General features: G+C 37.1%; 1 protein-coding gene across 3 annotated transcripts in view; it reads right to left on the bottom strand.

Annotated features, from left to right (window-relative positions):
• CRPPA (CDP-L-ribitol pyrophosphorylase A) overlaps positions 1 to 21916 on the bottom strand; it is a 110959-nt gene that overhangs the window by 77759 nt on the left and 11284 nt on the right. For all 3 annotated transcript variants that reach the window (XM_048304310.1, XM_048304301.1, XM_048304319.1), the window contains exon 3: positions 7636 to 7785. In XM_048304310.1, coding sequence (XP_048160267.1) covers positions 7636 to 7785 — 150 coding nt within the window. The remainder of the gene's footprint in view (positions 1 to 7635; positions 7786 to 21916) is intronic.

The following is a 21916-nucleotide window of genomic DNA, read 5'->3' as shown; positions in this document are numbered from 1 at the left end:
CCATGATTTCCTGACAGTTAGACCCCTGAACACTTCCTGATTATACATTGGAATATTTTGGTACTCGTGCTGCTTCCAAGTACACAAAATACCCATATTTCAGTTACAACATGAAGAAATAAGAAAATAGTAATATTCTATGTGACAAGAGTAGTACTCAAAACACTGTGTTAAGGCTCATTGTTTACACCTTTTAAATTACCTTGCAAATTGGAAAAATACTTGGGAAAGAATTATTTGGACTAGACAAAGACAAGAAAAATCTTGCCCTAATGCAGAAAAATACAGATTTTTAGGTTATTCTAAGAAAATTTGAAGAAATAATTGTTCACATTCTCCCAATAAAGAGATTTCTAAATATATCACGTTCAAAATTAAGAAACCAACAGATAATTTAATCGAGGTCGGAAGCAGAGGTAAGCCAAATTCAGGCCAATCTAAAATGCATTTTTAAAATTTAAAATATTTTTGAACAATTTACTTCAGAAAAATCACCTCTTGAATTATGCAAAATCATAAATGGTCCTTTTCCTTGCCTTTCAATACACCAAATTGTCAATAACTAGGAGATTAAAACCTCTAGCTTCACTACCTTGTCTTCTTTGTTGCTATCTCAGAACAAGCAACAGATGACAATTTAGGTGAGTGGTCTCCCATATGCGGGATACCAAGATCCTCACTCAGTATTCAGCATTTTCTGAGCCTGTGCCAAACAGGTGATTCTCATGGATACAGGACACTTACCAGGGTAAATCAAGTAACACAACAATATTCTCATAATCCAATCTAACTTCCAACTTGAATATTTGCATTGTGTCTCCTTAACATATGCCTTCCAAATTATATCTGACAAAATACCTTTTCACAGCCATAGAGATGCTAAATTTCACCCACGGAGTGGAAGCTTTGCACCACTGCAGCAAACAGTTCCAAGAGCTAATATGTGAATTTGCAAAGTTCTTTGAGATCCTACAGGATGAGGAGTGACAAAATGGAAGTAATTATCCCATTAGCAAAAAAACTTTTTTTCTTGTGCAAGGCATTAGAATCTCTCCAAACATTCTTGTGGCAGAAATTAATTAGGGCAAGGTGGGGATTCAGACAATATCCTGGCTCTACCATTGCACCAAAGAACTAATCAAGTACAGAGCTATCTAAACTAGCACAGTTTTCTCCAGACCACCAAACTAGCTTCAGTTTTTGAATAAAAGAAGGCATTACTGACAAAATTTCTTTTAGCATATTTACCCTGAAAAGTATTCTGTAGAACTGGGTAGGCTTTAAGGATAGGAAAAAATTATTTATTCCTCTAAATCTCAGGGCAAAGTTGTGAGGGTAAAAAGATGCCAGATGAAATAACTGAGATCTCTTTGGAAGATATCTCAGAGCTACAACCTGTAGACTGTACAAATAAGGATATTCATTTAAGTGAGGTTGACAACCCTGTATTTAAGCAATAGTCTGTGTGCATCAGCCTGACAGTGAATGGAGAAAGATGCAGAATGCAGAACAAAATCCCCTGCAAAACTGCATTATTCAAAAATTAGCACTGTAGCAATTTTGCATCCAAACAAGAAAAATATTATCAGTTTTCAGCATGCATTAAATGGAACAGAACTCAGGTTCTACTAAAGTTCCAAATATTTTTTTTTTTTTTAAATGTGACTAAAGTCATACAATCCAAGCTGAAATGGACCACAACAATGAAGGGGTGCTGTTAATAACACAAAACTTCTCATGTAAGAAGAAATAGATTTTCTTTTAACATTTAGGAGCTACACAGATTTCCTTGTCAAACAATCATATCTAAAATCCAAATGACCCATGAACAAATCAGAAAGGCTTCCTCCTGATAGATTATTTCATATGCTTAGATTGTACATTGAAAAATTCACAGATATTTGCCATCTTCATACTAGTACTACACAGCTAATTAAAATTAGGGGTAGGAATATCAAAAAAATATTCAGTTGAGTATCCAGCCTACTTGGACCAACCAAGTAGGTAGTTACACTAAAACTGTAATTACTAGTTATATTTCATAGGCAGATGGAAGAATGCTGCCTTTAGGACTCCATACAAAGAAGAACGTTGGGTTGTAGTACTGTCCTCGTACAAATCGTACTACAAGATTACTATCAGTCTAGCCAGCTCTTGCCTAATTCACAAATCACTTCTTGATTCAGTATTTCAGAATACCTTTAATGAGAAGGAAGAAAGCCTATAGACACAAACTCAAATGCAGAATTAGGACAAATACAACAACAATGTACATGGCATATATTTATAAGACCTGAACATAGAACTATAAACTACAAAAGTAAAGTGGGTGATCAGAGCGGGGGATGTAGCAAAGGAAGTGGACCTCCATATACACACATAGAGCATACAGAAACTGCAAAATCCATTTGAATAAGAATGAGGTTAAACGATCATCCTTACAACACAATACACTTAATGGAAGATTTCTGACGCTTTTCTTAAAAAGACAGAGGCCAAGAAACAACCCAGTACAACTCATGATAAAACCTACATATCTTACACACTTTTTGTCATACGTTTAAAACAATGGTGATGCTTTTACACTACAAAAATGAACAGCCCTGACCCATATCACTAATTCGTGATGGAATAGAATCAGACAAAAAAAAATTATCTCCAAGTGAATTCTTACAGGAAGTAAAATATTACTTTGGTCAAACTGGGTGACAACTTACATGCCTTGACATACACAAAGTTTCGTGTTTTGTGAATGTTAAAAATAAAGGTTGAGGTGCCTTGAAGATTCAGATATCTTTAGTCTTGGCAAGGGGATGAGCAGTGTTTTTTTTCAGGATTCCAGCACTAGAATTAAATGCCCAAATTTTATCTCACTAACATCTTGACCCTTCAGTCCTTTTTCTGAATCTGACCCTTTCCTCCAAAGTCACCAAGGTTTTAGTAAACAATTTGTCTGCTACTGTTCATCTAATCGCTTGGTGCTCCTGGCAATAATAATTTGACAGACATTGATGTTTTTAACAAAGAACGAAGCCACAGGAAAATCCCCAAATCAGTCTAGACATTTTGCCTCGAAGGACTTTGCCTGACTTATGCCAAAATATTGCTAAACTGCTACAGCTGACTCCGCTTCCCTGCTACAGAGGATACTAAAATGCTTCACATGTTTGAAGAAGAATCCCAGTAATGTTGTGCCCTTTCAAAACGTACTTTAGAAGTTTACAAAATCCACATGGAATACACTCCCTATTATTTACATACAGAAAAGACAATACTTTGAGCAAATACTTTTACAGTGGCCCTAACAATAGCCAACTTCCTTTTTTACTCTGGCAAAATCTTCCCTGAACATTTGCAGGGGTTTGTTAGAGGAGAACCGTTCTAGGATTTCCTTTTCTTCTATTAATGACCAGGTTGGACACTTTGCAGACTATCTCTTCTCCCTATCTCAACCCAAACTATGGACGTCTTGTAATGATTTTTTGGGGGAGTGGAAGAACATCTGCCTCCCAGAATTCAGCATCAAAGTATGTGCATGATTCTCTCTGACACACTATTGTTTTGTATCTTGTCATTACTCTGTTTATATATAGTCATTCTCTCCTATGCAGGCAGATGCTGTAATGGCTAATATTCAAAGAGTGGTTAATGTTGGCTATGAACAGATGCACTAATTTAGTGTAGTCTCAAAAAGTACTAATCTCTACATATTTTCTACACAGATTAGAAAGAATCCTAGTATCAGCTGATCTGTGCGGATATTTGTAAGGTTATAGACATGAATCAGAGAAATGTCTCTAAACATGCTGAAGCTTATTCTCCTTCGATGAGTATTGCTGCTTCCTATTTCTATTTTTTCTTTTAGTTCAGCTCCATTGTTCTGATTAGCTAAATATAAACTTCTATAATCTGCAAAAACTCTACTATCAACAGATGATTAAACTGACTATATATGCAATACAAACACCCCCCCCCCCCCAAAAAAAAAAAAAAAGTGTGTCACTCTTGCAGTAAATTTCCACAGGTACAGCACATCTTGAGGAAAATTTTAAGATAATGTATAAATGATCAGCAAGCAGAAAAAAAACCCCAAAAGTGTATCACTTTTTTTTTTTTTTTTTAGTAAGATTCTTGTAAAGCTATCCCTCAATTTTGAATTAGTGATCAGACTTTGCCATGCCACCCACATATGAAGGATTCCTAAAGAATAGCATTCTAACATGTCCTGCTCTTTTTTCAGCTGTTTGTAGCTATTCCTTTCACAAGGTTCTCAGCTTCCCTGGACTGGTGGCATTGGTGAGCAACTCTCTAGAATTCCCCGGATTCGTGCTGACAACTATTTAACATAGAACCTGGTCACAATCTTCTACCTACCACTCCTCTTCTGCTTCAGTTTTTGGTTGTTTCTCTTCCAGATCATGAAAGGTAAAGCTTTTTAAATGTTCCTGCTACCTTTCTTGCTTTAGCAGAAACATTTCAAGTGTTCAATGCTTTGTTAAGTTTGGGTATTTCAGCCTTTATATATTGTGGTTGTGTTACTTTGTACAAACACATGATATGACACAAGATGCTTTGTGTTAAAGACAAAAAACTTTGAGATCTTTGTGCATTTCACAGTATGTCAAAAACAAGTATTACAGAAATCAGTCTCAGCCTACTCTGATTAAAGGAAAATGGTAGTCTACCTGACTTCCTGATACTCTAATTCTTTTAAAAGGTATGCTCCAGGGAACACTTGACTTCTGGAAAGTGAAATCTTTCCCCCACCCACCTCTTCCCAGGCTTGCAGGATCATACTTCACATTTGCTCCTATTTAAATTAAGAAGCGGAACAGAAACATGAAACTACCTTAAGCAAAAATGAACAAGTCTAGTCTAAGAAGTCTATCCCTTATTTGCTATCTTTGGAAAGGGTGGATTTTCAATTAACACTTAAACTTTCCCGAATTTCCTTGGGATTTGTAAGAATAGAAAAGAAGTATGCATTTTCAAAGATCAGGAATTTGTTATTAACATAACAAAATAAAAATAATAATAAAAAAATTCAACTGGCTGATTTTATCCCAGGTAGTTTAGAATTGAAGTAAATCATGGATTCCACCATTTTTTAACAACCTTTCCAGAGGTTTTACTAGTTATTAGAGATTTGCATTTTTGATTTTAAAATTTTTAACTTGTCCATTACTAATATTTACCGTGGTTCATTACATTGTGCAGGAAATAAGAACTCACAAATTAGGACATACTAGAACTAAGAGTAGTGCTGCAACATAACATTTATCCCCTTAACAAATTTATATGTCCTTTTACCTAAAATCCCAAGGAAAACCCCAGAATTTTGCAAGTTTGCGGTCAATATATTTAGAGATCTTACATTCACGAACACATCTGGAAGTAAACACATTAAACCTATCACATCAGATGGTGCATTTAAATAGAGATGGAGTTTAAAAGCAGTATTGCACATTACCCACAGTGTAACTGAAAAGCCTGTGTTACTCGAAGCACTAATTCAGATGGACAGTTTGTTTCCAAGGAATGCATGTTTGACTGCTGTTTTTCTCCACACTGTTGTTGCATAAAGGTCACAACTGTATAAAATACACAGGCATAGGATCATGATCCCATGTGGAGTCGGCTGACTCCCAGCTTTGTGAATGACTTGCAACATGAGTAACAAAATTATTTTCTCTTCTTTCTTCATCTGTACAATGATACTTACCTTCATCAGGTTGTGGGAATTGATCACGGATATGTTAATATTTAGGAAGCATCATAAGCTGCATCCATTCCTACAAAAATCTGTCCTACAGTAGCTTGACTAGGTCTTTCAGGACAACGATTATCTGTCTTTTTTTATTTGTTTGTACAGTTCCCAGAACAATAAGGTCTTAATCCTTGACTTGGACAGCTAGACACCATTGAAACATAAATAATTAGGAAACAATATGAGTTGAGAGATTTTAGCAAAGTGTTATACTTCCCAAGGGGCCAAAGCACAGAGCATTTAAATGACCAGAATTTAGCCAAAGCAAAGGGAACTGGGGACAAGAAACCATGGCCTTGGTTGCTTCTAACAACTTTGGTGGCTTGTTCTTGAAAGAGCAGGGATACAAAAAAGAAGACTGATGGAATGCATATGTGAGAAAAAAACTATTCAGAGGAGCATAGGAACTGCAAATATAGTTGTCTTTTGAGTGAGGCATTTAGGGCAAGAGCTTTTAATGTATCTGCCAGGTCTACTGTATTTGCAAATCATGAGCAAACACGGTAGAAAAAATACTGGGTTGTTTGGGGGGCAGGGAGGGAAGGTGGTTTCAAGAAACAGCACATAAACATGCAATTTGCCAAAAGATAGACACATCAAGAAAGAGTTGTATGACCAACAGTAGCAGTCGTCTCTTGAGATGTGTTCTTATGCACACAGAGGCTGCATTTCTTATGAGTATACCCACTACATTCCAGGTAGAATCTCCAAAGTATCAGCTGTGTGTCATATACTAAGAACACCCTCCTGCTTCCTATCAGAAGCAAAAAGGTTGAAGCCAGTCCAATCACTTAAGCAGCTCTTTATTTCAGATAGTCCTTCATCTTCAGCATCTAATAGCTTCAAGTATCAAGCATAAAGGGTATGACATGGAATTTGTGCCAACATTTCTAAGGAAAACAATTACTGAACAATTAAGTAACAGCTTCATTGCCTGTCCTCACATTTTTCTGTTGTTAGTGACTTCTAAGCTTTGTACTCTCTGAAAGCGAGTATCAGAAACTTGGGCTTGTTTAGAATTGAAAGACTGATGGGAAGCATGACTGCCAGCATTAACATGAAAAATAATTCCTTCCAAGTGACAAAAGAAATACTCTGCTTCCAGTCAGTCTGGAAGATACCTGGAGGACAGGCAATTTCCACAAGGTGATGAATGAAAAGGAAGTAGAATGTCGAGACGAAAGGCTGGAATGTTTCCAGTAAATTGTGAATGCAGGGTGAGGCAAATGAAAGCAGTCTTCAGGGCAAATAAAGGCAAAAGAGTCAGGGTTTAACACACTACCCCTAACTTTAATTTTCTTGAATAAAGTTAATGTTGAAGCAATATATTAGGAAAAAATGAAGAATTACAACAGAGACTAAGTAAACATTATTTTCAGCCACTAATCAAAGTATGTATAATACACATGCAAAAAGAAACAAAACATTTACCTAGATGTAGCAAGTTATATTATCTCAGTATTTTAGAACAGCCTGTATCCCACTAAATTACTATAAAATGTCATTATTACACTGTGCATCCAAAACCCTTTGATACTCAGTCAACAATACATACTTTATATAGACACCTAACTTTTAACATATAAACCCACTCATTTAAGTAATATATTTAATGTACAATAAAAATTAAAGAAAACCCATCTTTCCAGCCATCAACCCCTCTTGTATTTGACAGTTAACTAAACATAAATTTGAACACATTAGAATGATAAGGATTTTGTTAAAAGACTCAGAAGATGCATACGGTTTGATGTGATCGGAAAGAGATGCTGAAGCTCTGTTCTTGAAAGAAGAGAAATAAATTTACCTTTTTTTCTTTTTAATTGGAGTAAACGGAAAAAAGGTCTTAGAAAGTCTTAATGTCTTACCTGCTGGTATGCTTCATAGATTGTATCAAACAAGAAAGCCTGAGGCATTTCACTCGCTCTGTACCTGGCACGTTCCAGTGAGTGGTCTAAGCAGCCATCAGCAGCAGAGGCAATAACAGTAGAAACTAAAGGACGGATTGCTCCTGCTGCCTGTGAAACAAAACACAACACGAAACCTCAGTGTTATTAATTTATATCACATAGCTTTAGTCAAAAAAAGCTTGAAAATTATTTTTTTCCCTTCTTTATCTTTCCTGTATCTTAAAATCCGTAAGTCATGCTACTTAGTCTGTATGAGACTTTCAAGATTAATGGAGCAATGGAAGACTGTATAAGTACACACTGAGGGACACTTTACCAAAAAAAAAAAGGAATCTTAAGCCCTTCATAAATATCTACTGCAAATACATGCACAGATCTGAGATTTTCATTCTTCAGACTTTCTTCTGTATACATAGTAGGCAGCTTCTGTGAGGACAGTTCTAGGCCTGTTGTGATAGCAAACAGCAGCAGACAAACCTGAGAAGCCTTGACAATCCACAACACCTATTGCTTTCACAGATCTCAACTTGATCTAAACAGATCTAAACTGATCAGAATCATGCTACAAGAAAAGTTTAAAAAAATTGAGCTTGTTCCTCTGTGTTGAATTCACCAAGTCGAAATGCCAAGTAATCACATTTACCAGTGAAATAAGAGGGAACACAGCATATACATCTGAAAGTACTCAATATCCAGCACCACTGTGCTGCAGAACAGATATTTAAATGCTTATATTTCAGTTTTAGTTTTGCTTAGATTTGAAACCAATTAAACACATACCTTTGATCTTTTCATCAATATATAGTATTAAAGATCCGCGGCATTTCTGAAACAGAACTCTCCTATGTGGATTTAGGCATTTTGATACCAGAAAGTTACTCACACTACATCAGTAATTTATCAAATGCTCACATGCTTTGGATGTTGCTCAAAAAAATTGGGACAAGAGTGGTTCATACAATATGAAGAATGTAATGGCAGAACACTGCCTATGAAGTCACAGGGCAAAAAGCATGCTTCTCATCAATGCTAACCACTGAGAACAGCATCTTCACATTATACCGCTTATTATCAATTTTTAAGAATAATAAAAAAAGAATAATTGATGCTGCTTCAAAACATGTGGAATTATCCAACATCTTAAATCAGTATACCTAGAAAATCATTCTCACTGGTGAATTCTGACACTTTTCACTGAAGTCACAGATTTTCTGAGGTTTAGTGAATTTTGACACACAAAAAAAAAATATGTCCCTTATCACATATCAGCACTGCTGTTATTGATATTACTTATCTCTGTTGGCAAATCCTGCCCTAATACGAGTCCTGTCCATTCTTAGAAGATTTCTGACCTCAGAAAGAGAAAGAACAAGTTCTCTTCTCTCCCCCTTTTACACTACTAAACAATTAAACAAAGAGGAATGCAGTCCGCGTGTTGAGCGCTTTATGAGCTCTAAACTACAGTTTAGTAAACTACTTAGTTCATTCTTTTACAGAATGAATACAGAGATGTGAACCAATTTCTCATGCCCAAAGAGTTCTGATATGCATGAGCAACCAGGGCAGGGTGAAGGAAGTGAAAAGATACAAAAGATTCATGTGACAAGAGATATATCTGAACTACTTTCTCAAAATCTGAAAAGCACTTTTTCTTTCTAATACATGTGAAGAGATACCTATATAAAAACTACATGGAGCAAAACACTATTATCTAAAGGCAAAATGTGGTACAGAAAGACCAGTAAAAATTGTGAAATCACATAATAACTGTCTGTAAAGAACGACAAGAGGTCATCTAGGCCACCTTTCTGTCCTAGACAGGATCAATTTTATTTCTGTAACAGAAAAGACAAACTGAGAAAACTAAACATCACTATAATTTTAGTAATATGTCAGGGTATTAAAGGAGGTGTAAATTTAACGGACATACTTAGAGCAAAAGCTGTGCATAGCAGAAGTAGAGAGACTAAATTATCTGCAATTTGTCCCCTCTCTATTTCCTATGATTCAAGGACATGCATTATTACATCTATATCCCAGCTGCTGGGCATTTGGACTATGTTATTTTGCTCTGCCGTCATATTTTAATTGGTCATACACACACACACACAAAATTATAAAATTAGAAGGTCGTGGGAAAAGAGAGAGAGCAGCATGCTACCCACAGTTTTTTCTGTAATTAGCTATATATTTGAATTTTTTTTTCTGGAACAGTTACCATTCCAGAAAGCCATTTAGCAAAAGAGGATTCCTTAGGCTGATCCAATATTTTATTACAGTTTTTAACAATCCTGTCATGTTACATTTTCAGCATAAAACCGGCTGGAAGAATACAATGTGACTTGCGTAACCAAATCTCACAAGTGAAACATGCACTCTGAGGAACAAAAAACCAAACTGCAATTCTAAATAAAATTGAATACTCAGAATTATGTTCTTAAAAGAACTCTGAAACACATTGTTTTCTTGCCATCTGGTTAATTGCACAATAAAAAATTATGAATATCTGTATTGGTATCTTTGTGACAATACTGAACCACAACTCCTGCTCTGCTGAGGCCTAGCTCTTCCGAACAATTCAGAAAGACCTAATTTCTACTAAATCCAAATGCAACATTTTTTTAAACTCTGCAATTAACTTCTCAAGTAATTGAAAGCTTCACGGCACTTAACATTTAACAAGCGCATTTTTCAAACAACTACAGTTTTCTTTTACAATACCCCATAACTGAGTCCAGCGTGGCAGGCTGCGATTTTCCTCTTTCTTCCCACCACTTCAATAAGAAATTACAAGTTGGGCACAGGAAGATTTTTTTCTGCAGCAGGTCCACTCAAACTATACCTGACACTGATTGAAAACATGAAATTTAATACGAAGAATAAGATTTATGCTTGACTTTTGATCATGCAAATGAGAGAAATTCTGTGTATGTAGAAACAGGGTAATAAGCAGTCATCTGATTTAAAAAGAAACCCCCAGCTTTTATTACAGAACAGAACAACCCAGTCCATGACTGAAAGCAGAACAGAGGGCTCTGGTACTTAGTAAAGCCAAGAAATTTCAGCTGCTCAGAAAACCTTCATATGATAAGGAGCTGCAGTCCAAAAGCCCCAAAAGCTGAGCTCGAGCATACTTGCTAAGGTGCAGCAGTGAGTATTAATAACTTAAAATCCTGAGACAAGATACAGAAACTGATTGTCTGTTTTGCTCACTACTGGCTCACCTTTCCACAGGACCTTTCTCTGTCTCACAAACACACACAGGCTCCCTCAACCAGATGATGTGACCCAACACAGGACTGCATTTACCACCTCAGTGACACATGAACTACATTAGTTCCTAAGGCCACTTTCAGACTGGGTGAAATTGGGACCAAGCAAGGGAAAATACTGGCCTGTGGCCCTACACTATTTTCTTACGGCACAAGAGAGCTGCATCCCAAACACAGGAAACCTTGCATCTGCAGTACTGCTGGCAACATCCCTGAGCTGGTATAAGCCAACGGAGCCGCCAAACCCACGCTGGCTCACACAGACCTCACCACATGTGCTTCTGCTTCCAAAACTGGCTCATTGTATCTTCATTCATGGTCTAAGCATAATATTTGGCATGTAAAATCAAAAGAATTGAGCTGTGAGTTTTGTCTTATATGCAGGCCAAAGAGGGGCACACTTTTAAGATGTATGGCTCATTCTGCAGTACTTCCTTCTGGTTAGCACAAGCCTCCCCCCAACTCTGAAAAGCACAAAGCCTTTCTGAATTCCAGCTAGCAGCCTTGCAATGAACTGAATGGAAAATTTAGGAATTTAAGACAGGGCTACAGACTACATTTTTTAGTTCAGAAACTTAAATATTAGGGCATAGAAGGGACAATAATACAATAAGGCAGTACTGTAGTTAATGGGACTTCTGTCCCTGATAATTGTGGGGTGTAAGTGAAGAACACAATCACTCAGCTAGTCCACATCTATTCAGTTACAACAAAAAGCATTTTAATTTTTGCAAGGAATTTCCATGTTGGTTTTTGTGGTTATAAATTGGTAACAAAAAATTATTTCCATATTACTAAAAGAGAGTATATACTGAGTCTCAGGTACTTGAATTTAATTTGTTCTAATTTGAGAGGCATTGACTTGCTCTCTATGTCAGGAACGCACAAGTATTTGGCCCGGCTCTCACGCAAGGTTCAGACATGAACGTAAAAATGAATAAAACAAAGAAAACGTGTCCTCATTTAAAATTAGAAGTACTTGCTAATGTCACTCTAGTTCTAAAAATCTTTTTTGTACTTTGAATTACCATAGCACAAAATACAAATCCTGTGAGTCTAAAGCAAGTGCCTGGGTCTTATACTGACATTTCTCTACTCAGAGTACTTATCTTCCGATTTCTAATAATTTTGAGTCAGACCTCAAGGAGGTTTCAAAATCATAGATAATGCATCATACACCCTTCTTGAATGTGAATACTTAACAGAGAGTTAAACTGAAATTCTTTAAATGTTCACTTTACAGCCTTCAAGCCACTCTACTTCAAACACAGTCAAGCACTAGCTTTGGCATGTCCAGGAAATGCATTTCTTTCCCCCATTTTTGCATACTTCTTAAAATAAACTAGTTAAAGTATCCAAATATGAGTGGACAAGCTCTTAAAATATTCCTTTATAGCCTAACAGACATTGAAACAAATACCACTAACTGGTTAGTTTTCTTTTGTAGACAACATATTGGAAGAAAAAACATCCTCCTAATCTATTACTTCCTTAAAACAATGCTAACATGTCCTAAGAATAGAGAATTCTATCAACTTCAGGGGAAGTGACAGACTCCTGTCACTCAGAAGTAAGCTCATGCATCGATCTGGTGAAACTGAACCTGCTTCCAGATGCTTTTATAAACAACAGGTGTCTTTTATGACCCATTTTAGACTGCACAAATCAAAAACATTTGCAAAAAGGCTCTCAGTTTTGTGCTCCTCTTTTTTGCATAACTGCCTAGACCACAACATGCATTCAAGAATTAAAGATTCAATGGTGATTAAAAAAAGGTAGAGAATGAAGTGCATGATGAAGGTCAGTATAACAGGGTATTTTCAATGGATACAAGGTGTACTAACCCACCTTTTCACTAAACAGTAACATATTGTTCTCAGTTTATCATACTTCCATTCTAACAAGAAATTGTTTAGATGTGTGTATCCAGTGAATCCGTAACCAGGGTGTGCTTTACGATCAGACAACATAGTCAGTTCAACGAATGTTGGATCCAAAAAGTATTAATGACACTTTTTATTACAAAATGAAATATGAATTTTTAGATCACAGAAGCTGACACACAGCATAACAACTTGGCTAACATAATGCAGTGTAGCTTGCTGTTACTGAATATTCATAAATGTTTTAAATCCTCATTTTATTTATAATAAGGTAATATTAGGTAATAAAATGCAAACAGAACCCATTAAAATTATCATAAGGATTAGGTAGTGAGATGGAGCTTTTATCACAAGAAACAAATTATCCAGCTTACAGATATCCAAAGCACAGTGCAATATTCCCCTGGGACAAACACACCCCACTTACATCACAACACACCAAGAACAAGTTATCAAAGACCCAAAAGCTCCAAAAGAGCATGAAAACCGACACAACTGCATCACTGATTTGGTCTTCTTGGGCAGCCAGAGTTGAAACAGAACAATGCTAAATAGCTGCAAAGCTCAACAAGTTGAATGACATGGACTAGGAAGAAAAAAAAGTTGTAGTGGCACAAAATCCTTCCAAAAAATGTCAGAACTACAATTCCTTTTGTTTTAGAACAGTGTGGTAACAAACTCAGACAACCACAGATCCTCCAGGCTGGCATACTAAAAAAAGTATACTGTCTTTGGCATGCCCTTGTCCACAGTAAGCCCCAAGTACTAATGCAGACCCACAAAGTCCACTCACACAGCCAGTCTGGAACCCTCAACTTCAAGTGAGTGGGAATGACAGCCTAAAACTGTAGAGAGTCTAGTCATAAACAGGCAAAGCCTTCCACCTCTCTAACACGACTTCTTTTCTACTTTTTAATTACACCAACAATACTTTTTGTCTCCATTCATAGCCTCTGTCTCCCCTGAAATTCATTTTCCTTATGCTATCTTCCCAGCCCTCTAGTAGCATTAAGAAAGTGTATATTTTATGTTTTCTTTATTTTATATTTTAATCATCCCAACTAACAATTCGATGTTTTAATATTACTTAGGAATAGGCCTGATATGAGACATAGAAAAGCAAGCCTATGAGTGCTAAGCTTAAAAGAATGTTCCTACTCTTAAGCCTTTACATGTTTTCTCAATATTTGTATTCATAAATTTTAATTCTTTATTCAGAGTTGTTTTCACCTCTGACAAGCAAAATAGAACTGAAGCAAGGCTCACAAATAATTTAGCCACCCTGCCTTAGAAAAAATAAACTTGGCTTGCATATATACACTGAAAATAGAAGTACATTAGAAATACATTTTCATAATTTCAAAGCAGCTAACTTCTTTGAAACTGTATGATGGAGATGGTGGGGCTTGTCACACTTAGTAGGACAACTGTATCCATCTTGGAACTCCATTAAAGTCAGTTTTATAATTGTGAACTTGGTAAACATACAAGCAATTTTATCTTGCTTTTCCATGAAGACAAGGATTGCATTAGGACACTGGTGAACTACATAACAATAACAATCAATGGTAATCTAGACATGCTAGGTATCTAACAGTTTACAAATATGTCCTGGAATGGTTTTTGTTGGGTGAAAGATTATTTATATGTTTCCAAACATTACCATCTCATAAGGATTTCAGTCTAAATTAGGTCTGGCTGTGAACCAGCAGAAGCAGCTCAGAATAACTATGATTAATTTCTTCTCATTTTATTCCATCAAACTGTTTCCACATGTTCCTACAGGGAAAGTATTCTTTTACACAGATCAAACTACTTTCCAGGAAGGGCACTCACAGTCATCTACAGTATGAAAAAAATACAGAAATAAACACAGTATCTCTGATTCATGAAACAGGTAGAAACTTGCATTTCTATTCAGACATCTGCATTCAAACTAATTGTATCTACAGTAATCAACATACTTCAGCCACACTCAGTAATTACCATTTAAGTTAGAAGAATAGTCTCAACTGAAAGATTTCCTATTTCAAATTTATCAAACAGAACCTTCAAAGGAAAAATTCAAAAATTTAATTATAAGATTTAAATATTTCACATATTTAAGAGGAAGTTCTTCTAAATTTCTACTGTATGTAATAAAACAACGGCATATAACCATTTTTGTAAAATAAAGCAATTAGAGAATTACTTCTAATGCACATTTAAGGTATAGCATTAAAATACCATATCTTAACCTTATCTTCACCTTATCTTCTTGATTCTTTTGTTTTTGTTTTTGTTTTTGTTTTTTTGCTTTTCATTTTCTGTATTTTGTATCCAGCTCTTATCTAGGGATACATTTTCTTTTTCTATAACCAAAAGTTTTGATCTATGAGTTTTATGATTCCAGTGCTGAGATGGAAGATTTAGAGTATTTCCTCCTCCAATCTACAGAAATCCTAGCAAAACAACTCTATTTCAACGGACAAGAGGGAGGCAGAAACAAAGTCATGACACAAACCGTAAGCCACCACTCCTGTGCAGAAGAGCAGTTGAAAACAACAATTCAACTACACAAGCAAAGTTTTCTAAACTTAGGTGTGAACACTTGTTCAAGCCCAAACTAGCCAAGCTTCCAAACTAAACTAATACAAGCCTGGACATAGTCCTCAGAGTTCATAACCTCATTCGGCACCCAGAACCCACCTACTTTCTGGATAGCATGGCAAGGCAGCAGCTTGGTTGCATGGTTTCAACTCAAACCTGTCACAGTCTGCCCCCATAACTCATTCTGTAAATGTCATGTCCAAAAGACCCCCCAAACCAGCTGTACACTTCTCTTGAAGGACCAGATACTGCAAGCAGTCAGTCAGGACTACAGGACCAGCAAGATGACTCAGTAAAGAACAGCGCACCACAATAAAGGTAGAGGTACTGTCATTAGCATGCAGAAACACAAATTTGAGTCCAGGGCATCACATACTTTCACCCACACTCACACCCACACCCACACTCACCCATGTAGCAGATACATAACTTATGTGACTGTGCTGTGGTGGGACCAGGATTCCTTCTACCTATTCCTTCTACTGACAAACAAGCACAATCTGCAACCTGGGCTGGGTATCCATTAGAAATTAAGGCTGACGAAAAAGGACTACCTTCTTTCTGCAAGGGTATCTTCTGTCTGTATATTCTTTAACAAAAAGAATAATTCTTAAATTATCTTATTTTGAATTTTGTTGGGAAAAAAACCCCAACAAAATTCATAATCTTTATGGGTACAGCATGTTTGATTCTCATTACTGAGCACTAAAATTTCTTTTATGTAGGCAGTATCACCAGCCAGTGCAATTTCAGCTATCTTCACACATTTGCACTGGCAGCTTTTAACTGCCCAAGGACAGAACTGGTTGAAATGTTAAACAAGCCTAGTCTTACACAGATATTAAACCTAATCATCAGCTAAACAAAAAGAAGGTTAATTAGAACACATGTAAGGAGTTTTGAACACTATGAAAAAAAGGCTTGTATGCTAAACTTCACCTAATTTCCTTAAAGTCTGTTTACCCAGCTGGCTAGAAGCAACAGTCAAACTCACTAAAATTGGGCACATGTTAATCTTAAACCAACACCAGGAAGGAAGAAGTTATAATTGTGTTTATTCCTAGCTGAAAGAGAGGGGATGTTTAATCAGAAATTTAATATACACTTTGATCCAATGTTAATGAGCTGACACTGTGTTGTACATTGAAATGACTTCAAAGACATAGGATGCCTTAAACAAATGTAATGTATATTTATGACACTGTTTAAGAAAAAGAAAACATTTCTTCTAATGAGGTCACTTTTATCAGAACATACTATCTGAGTAACTGGGGATAGCACATGTACATCAATACATGTCAGAGCCCCAATCAGCTAGAGCAAACTAAGGAAGATAACAGAAACTGTTGCTCAAAAATTAAGAGTGCACATATTCTTTTTTACTTTACATAATTTCCATTCTTTCATAGTTAACAATATTTACTGATGCGTAGAACTAAATACTTTTTGGTATTATCAACCACATGCTAAATTTTAAATGTTATTCTGTGGAACAACTAAGATTTCTCAGAGAAAATAGAAAAGATCCCCCTCAAAAAGAGAGAACAATAGGAATACATAACTGAATATACATATATATGTTTAAAGTAGAGGAAAGAAGCAGAACTAGGTGTATCACAGGCCGCAATTTTTCAACACACAGCACTGAAAACTAGCTCAAAAACATAGCATAAGTGGAAAAGAAGCAAAGCCAAGTACATAAGCACTAAGAAAAAGAAAAGAATGGTACTGCAAACAATGACACAACATTTATGTGAACATTTGATTTCATAATAAAATTGGATTTTTTTTAAAAAAGCAGACTGAAAGTAAGTCGTAAGAATGCCATTTACATTGTTCTCGTATCATGAATTAATGACAAATTTTTAAAACAATAAAGCATAAAATTACAAAAGTTAGGATTAAACCAATATATACATATTTAATGTGTCATACAAATTATATAGCATTTCTTCTACTGCATTCTTTATCTGTGCATTCCTTGTGAGAATTCAAGAATGGTGAAGGACATCAGTGTTTTTCATAGATACAATAGTACAGAACATTACATAAAATAAATTTTGTCATATTATTAGCCAAAAAAGGTCTTATTATCTTAGTCAACCTATTTAACTATTTTTTGTCACGATGCAATAACTGCTAATGTTTAACAACATGCTCTCATTTAATAAGGTTTTGTTTTCCTCTAGATAAGTTTTTAAAAAATATTTTAAAGTTTGTGATATAGAGTCTGTATAATGCTACTGAAGATCCATATTAAGCATATGATGCAGACCACACATGGCATCCCCCATGTAAAGAGCAGCACACACTGGTGCAGAGCTTCAAGACTTTCTTATGACCTATTTATTCCTTTCAGTTGTCAGCAATAGCTGTACATTATACACAATTACGATGGATTCTATAAGATGTGTAATTCAGTCTAAGCAATTCAAACATTGCAAAGCAAATCACATGGCCAGTATCCTACCATCAGTTTTCAATACTTTTTGAAGCATTTTAAAGCATACTTACAGCTTTACTTTTTGGCAGTCACTCAAAATAACTGACACTAAGGTGAGATACCAGCACTTTCTTGTTCTAACTCATCCTATACTGCAAATCTAGGTAGCAAAATTTAAACAAAACATTTGCTCTAAAATTAATGAAACACAAAACCAATAATTTTTGCCACTAAAATTAACAAGACTGTTTATTTTACTTTGACTGCATAGTCTCCCCTTGCATAAACAAGTAACGAAGCACAGCTTACAGGCAGCAAGACATCTTTCATACCCCACATACTGATTTACATTGCAAAAAGCTATCAGTGAGCATGCACTCTACCACAAAGGATTTTGCATATTACAGTAAATCAATAGAAGGATGAGTTAGCACTTGTATTCAGTGGAGCAGAAATCTTGACATAACTGCCACAGGAGTGAAAATTGTTTTTAAGAAGTTTATGCTTTAAGAAGAATATTTTACCTCCAGACAGCGTGCATCATTACAAAATCAACCTCATGATGTGAAGGCTACTGATCCACTGCATATCATTAAACACATGATTTGCATCATTTTATAAAGAAGAAAAAAATCTCAACGTGTTGTAGGAAGACTCTTGCACAATTTAATCAACCAAATGCAAAACTGCAATGTTTAATTAATAACTCTTTCCCACACATACAGTCCTGAGCAACCAAACCCACAGGCACTGGAGTTTGTGGTCAGGCAGTGCCCTAAGCAACTCTGCACTTGCTTATCAAATGCCTTTGCCTTATGAACTTGCTCAGCTGCTTCTCTCAGAACTGCTTGAGCCTCTCCTTGCAGGAAACCTTGGACCTGAGCTTTTTTCCCTCACAGCCCATTAGATTCAAAATTTCAAGTCACCTCTTCATACAGGCTTCATCTAACACCTTCTGTTATCAAGGGCCTTGTAAAATGGATCATTACGCCTTACCATGACAGTTTGGCTCAAATAGTGGCTTTAATACATGTATGTGTGGATTTCATACCTCATGAATTCTCTCCTACATGCTCCAAGGCTCCTTAAGGCAGTTCTAGTTCTATCTGTACCACAGCCCACTTACTTCTTGGAAACAGGAGGATAAGCACAGAACCAGTCCAGCAAACTATTACAGCATATGAGACAGGCCAATTTGGCTTTCTGAAGCTTCACCTAACCTGCAGGGCTGGTGTTGTCCTTGCCACAACCACCCAGATCACAAACTCAGCCAAAATGCAGCTGGGAACATTTCTGCTTGAAAACTCAGATAATCTTTCTTTTCAGGGCAATATTTGGTGAAAAGGGGTAAAATTTACATGCCTAACGCTTAGTCACAGAAGTATGGCTAAGAACCTCTTCCAGATATTGCCACGCAGGAGTTGCTAGAATGATCCAAGGTCTTTATTCAGCTTCTCATGGATGCTGGACAAGATGAGATTTCCCTTATTTTAAGGAACTATTCTTTAAAACTTTGATCTGCTGCAGGAAGGAGAAATCTGAGGGAGTTTTTTTGCACATCTTTGGTTAAGGTTGCTTCATTTCCCAAACATAATATTGTTTTCTCAGATGAAGCACATAGATTTTAACGAGCCTCAAACCAACAGCAGTACCATCTATGTCATTTCTCTAAATTTGAAGGAGGCATATTTATAAACATAACAAAAAATTACACTAACAACCACTTAAATACAGGAAACTATGCTCAGAATTTATTTTCAGGATAAACTAACCCTATCTAAAAAAAAAAAAGGAAGGTAAAAATTAATGTATGTAGACTTTCAGAAGCTAAAAAGCGGTGGATTAAGCTTTTAAAAATACTAGTTGTTTTAGTACTAGGCTGGTTCTGATAGTACAACATACAAATGCTGCAAAGAAAAAAAGGAAATTATACTTCAGGTTTCTGTCCATGATTTAGGTATTTCAGTTGGCTGAGTTGCATCCTTTCTAATAAATGCAGTGAATCATCTAAATCACTTAAATTGAGAATGGGAAATGACAGAGCTGTTTCTCCCTTTACCAATGCCCTCCCACTGTCAAACATTACATCTTGTTAGGACTAGACTACAAGTATTTACCAACAATGCATCAGTTCTCCATTCAATACAGAAAACAGCTAGCAACTTGGCTGAGAAGGTTTTAATTTCCATGGGACCAAAAATGCCATAAGCTATGGAAACATCATTATGCTTTCGACAGTTATCCATTAAAAAGGAAAAATGCATTGTATAACTGTTTTTTGTACAACAGCAAAACCACACTTCATTTCTTCACACATTCAGGCTACTAAGGAGCTTCTGATCTTTACAATAACATAGAATCATAGAATAGTTTGGGTTGCAAGGGACCTTTAAAGGTCACGTAGTCCAACCCTGCTGCACTGAGCAGAGATGTCTTAAACTCTGAGTGAGATCACGTTGCTCAGAGCCCTGTCCAACTGGACCTTGACTGTTTCAAGGGATGGGGCATCCATCTTTATGGCAGCTGGTGTGGGGTCAGTAGTTCTGACTGAGGAAGCTGTGACCAGTCCAGAGAGATGGTCCGGTGGAGGATCGCCTTCCCAAGGCCCAGTGCTTTCCCTCAGCTGCTGGCTAGGAGGGCCCATGCAGAAGCTGTCAGCTCTTTAGTGATTGTTAACTCGTGATTCCAGCTCAGGTCTGCAGAGCAGCCTCCAGGCCAGACCAGGGAGAGATGAGAGGCTCGTGTAGCTGTTCTGCACAAGGCAGCTTTATTGGTCTGTACTCCAGCGAAGGGGAGGCCAGGGACGAGCATCGCTCTGCCCTCGCAGGGGCAGGGGGCTAGCTTTATAGGGATACAGGGGGTGGGTGTCAGAGGGTAAAGGCCAATGGGTTACAAAGGATCTGCATAGGGTCTCCCAGAGGATTCTGGGTCTGTCCTCATAACTGAAGAGTAGCTGCCTTCCCGGGGGGTCCTGCTGGGAGACTGAGCAATCTTCCTTATCTCAGCAGAAGTGCCTCCAGGGCAGTGACGGGGCATACCCCACACATCATCTCTTTGGGAACTCTTCCTCAGTTTCACCACCCCCAGTGTAAAAAAATATTTACCTCTATCTAGTCTGAATCTACTGTTTTTTAGTTTAAAATCATTACCACTTGCCCTATTTCAACAGACCCTGCTAAAACGTTTGTCCCCATCTTTCATATAAGTGCCCTTCAACTACTGAGAGGCCACAATAAGGTCTCTCCAGAGCTCTCCTATCCCGGCTAATCCACCCGAACTCTCTCAGCCTTTCATCATAGATGTTCAATCCATCTGATCATTTTTGCGGCCCTCTGCTGGACCTGCTGCAACAGGTCACATCTTTCTTGTGCTGAGGGCGCCAGTGCCGGATGCAGTACTTCAGGTGGGTTCTCACAAAAGTGGAGTAGAGGGACATAAACACCTCCCTGGACCTGCTGACCACACCTCTCCTGGACCAGAACACAGCTGGCTTTCTGGCCAAAAGTGCATACCTGTCAGCTCGTGACCAGCTTTTCATCCACAAGTACCCAAGTCCTTTTCCAAAGTGTCCTCTCAATCCTTTCATCCCCCAGCCTTTATTGATACTAGAAATTACCACAGTAGAGCCATAGGAGCTTGGACTTGGCCATACTGAACCTCAATGCTCACCACCAGACCACTGCTTGAGCTTGTCCAGGTCCCTCTGCATAGCATCACCCCTCTGGCATGTCAACCACACCACTCACCTTGGCATCATCTATGTATTTGCTCAGGGTGCACCTGATCCCAATGTGTCTGTGTCAATGATGAAGGTATTAAAGGGTATTGGTCCCAATATGAACCCCTGAGGGACACCATTTGTCACCAATCTCCACCTGAACACTGAGGTGTTAACCATTACCCTCTAGACACAGTCATCCAACCAATTCCTCATTTGAACAATCTGAACTGTCCACCCATAAAATGCTTCTCTCTGCAATTTAGAGAGAAGGATATTTTAGATGACTGTGTCAAAGGCCTTAGGGAAGACCAGAGAGGCAATATCCATAGCT

The sequence above is a fragment of the Corvus hawaiiensis genome, chromosome 1 (genome assembly GCF_020740725.1).
Source record: "Corvus hawaiiensis isolate bCorHaw1 chromosome 1, bCorHaw1.pri.cur, whole genome shotgun sequence".
In the NCBI taxonomy this organism is placed as follows: Eukaryota; Metazoa; Chordata; class Aves; order Passeriformes; family Corvidae; genus Corvus; species Corvus hawaiiensis.
Note: the sequence above shows the minus strand (reverse complement) of the source record. Positions and strands in the feature narration are given on the sequence as shown.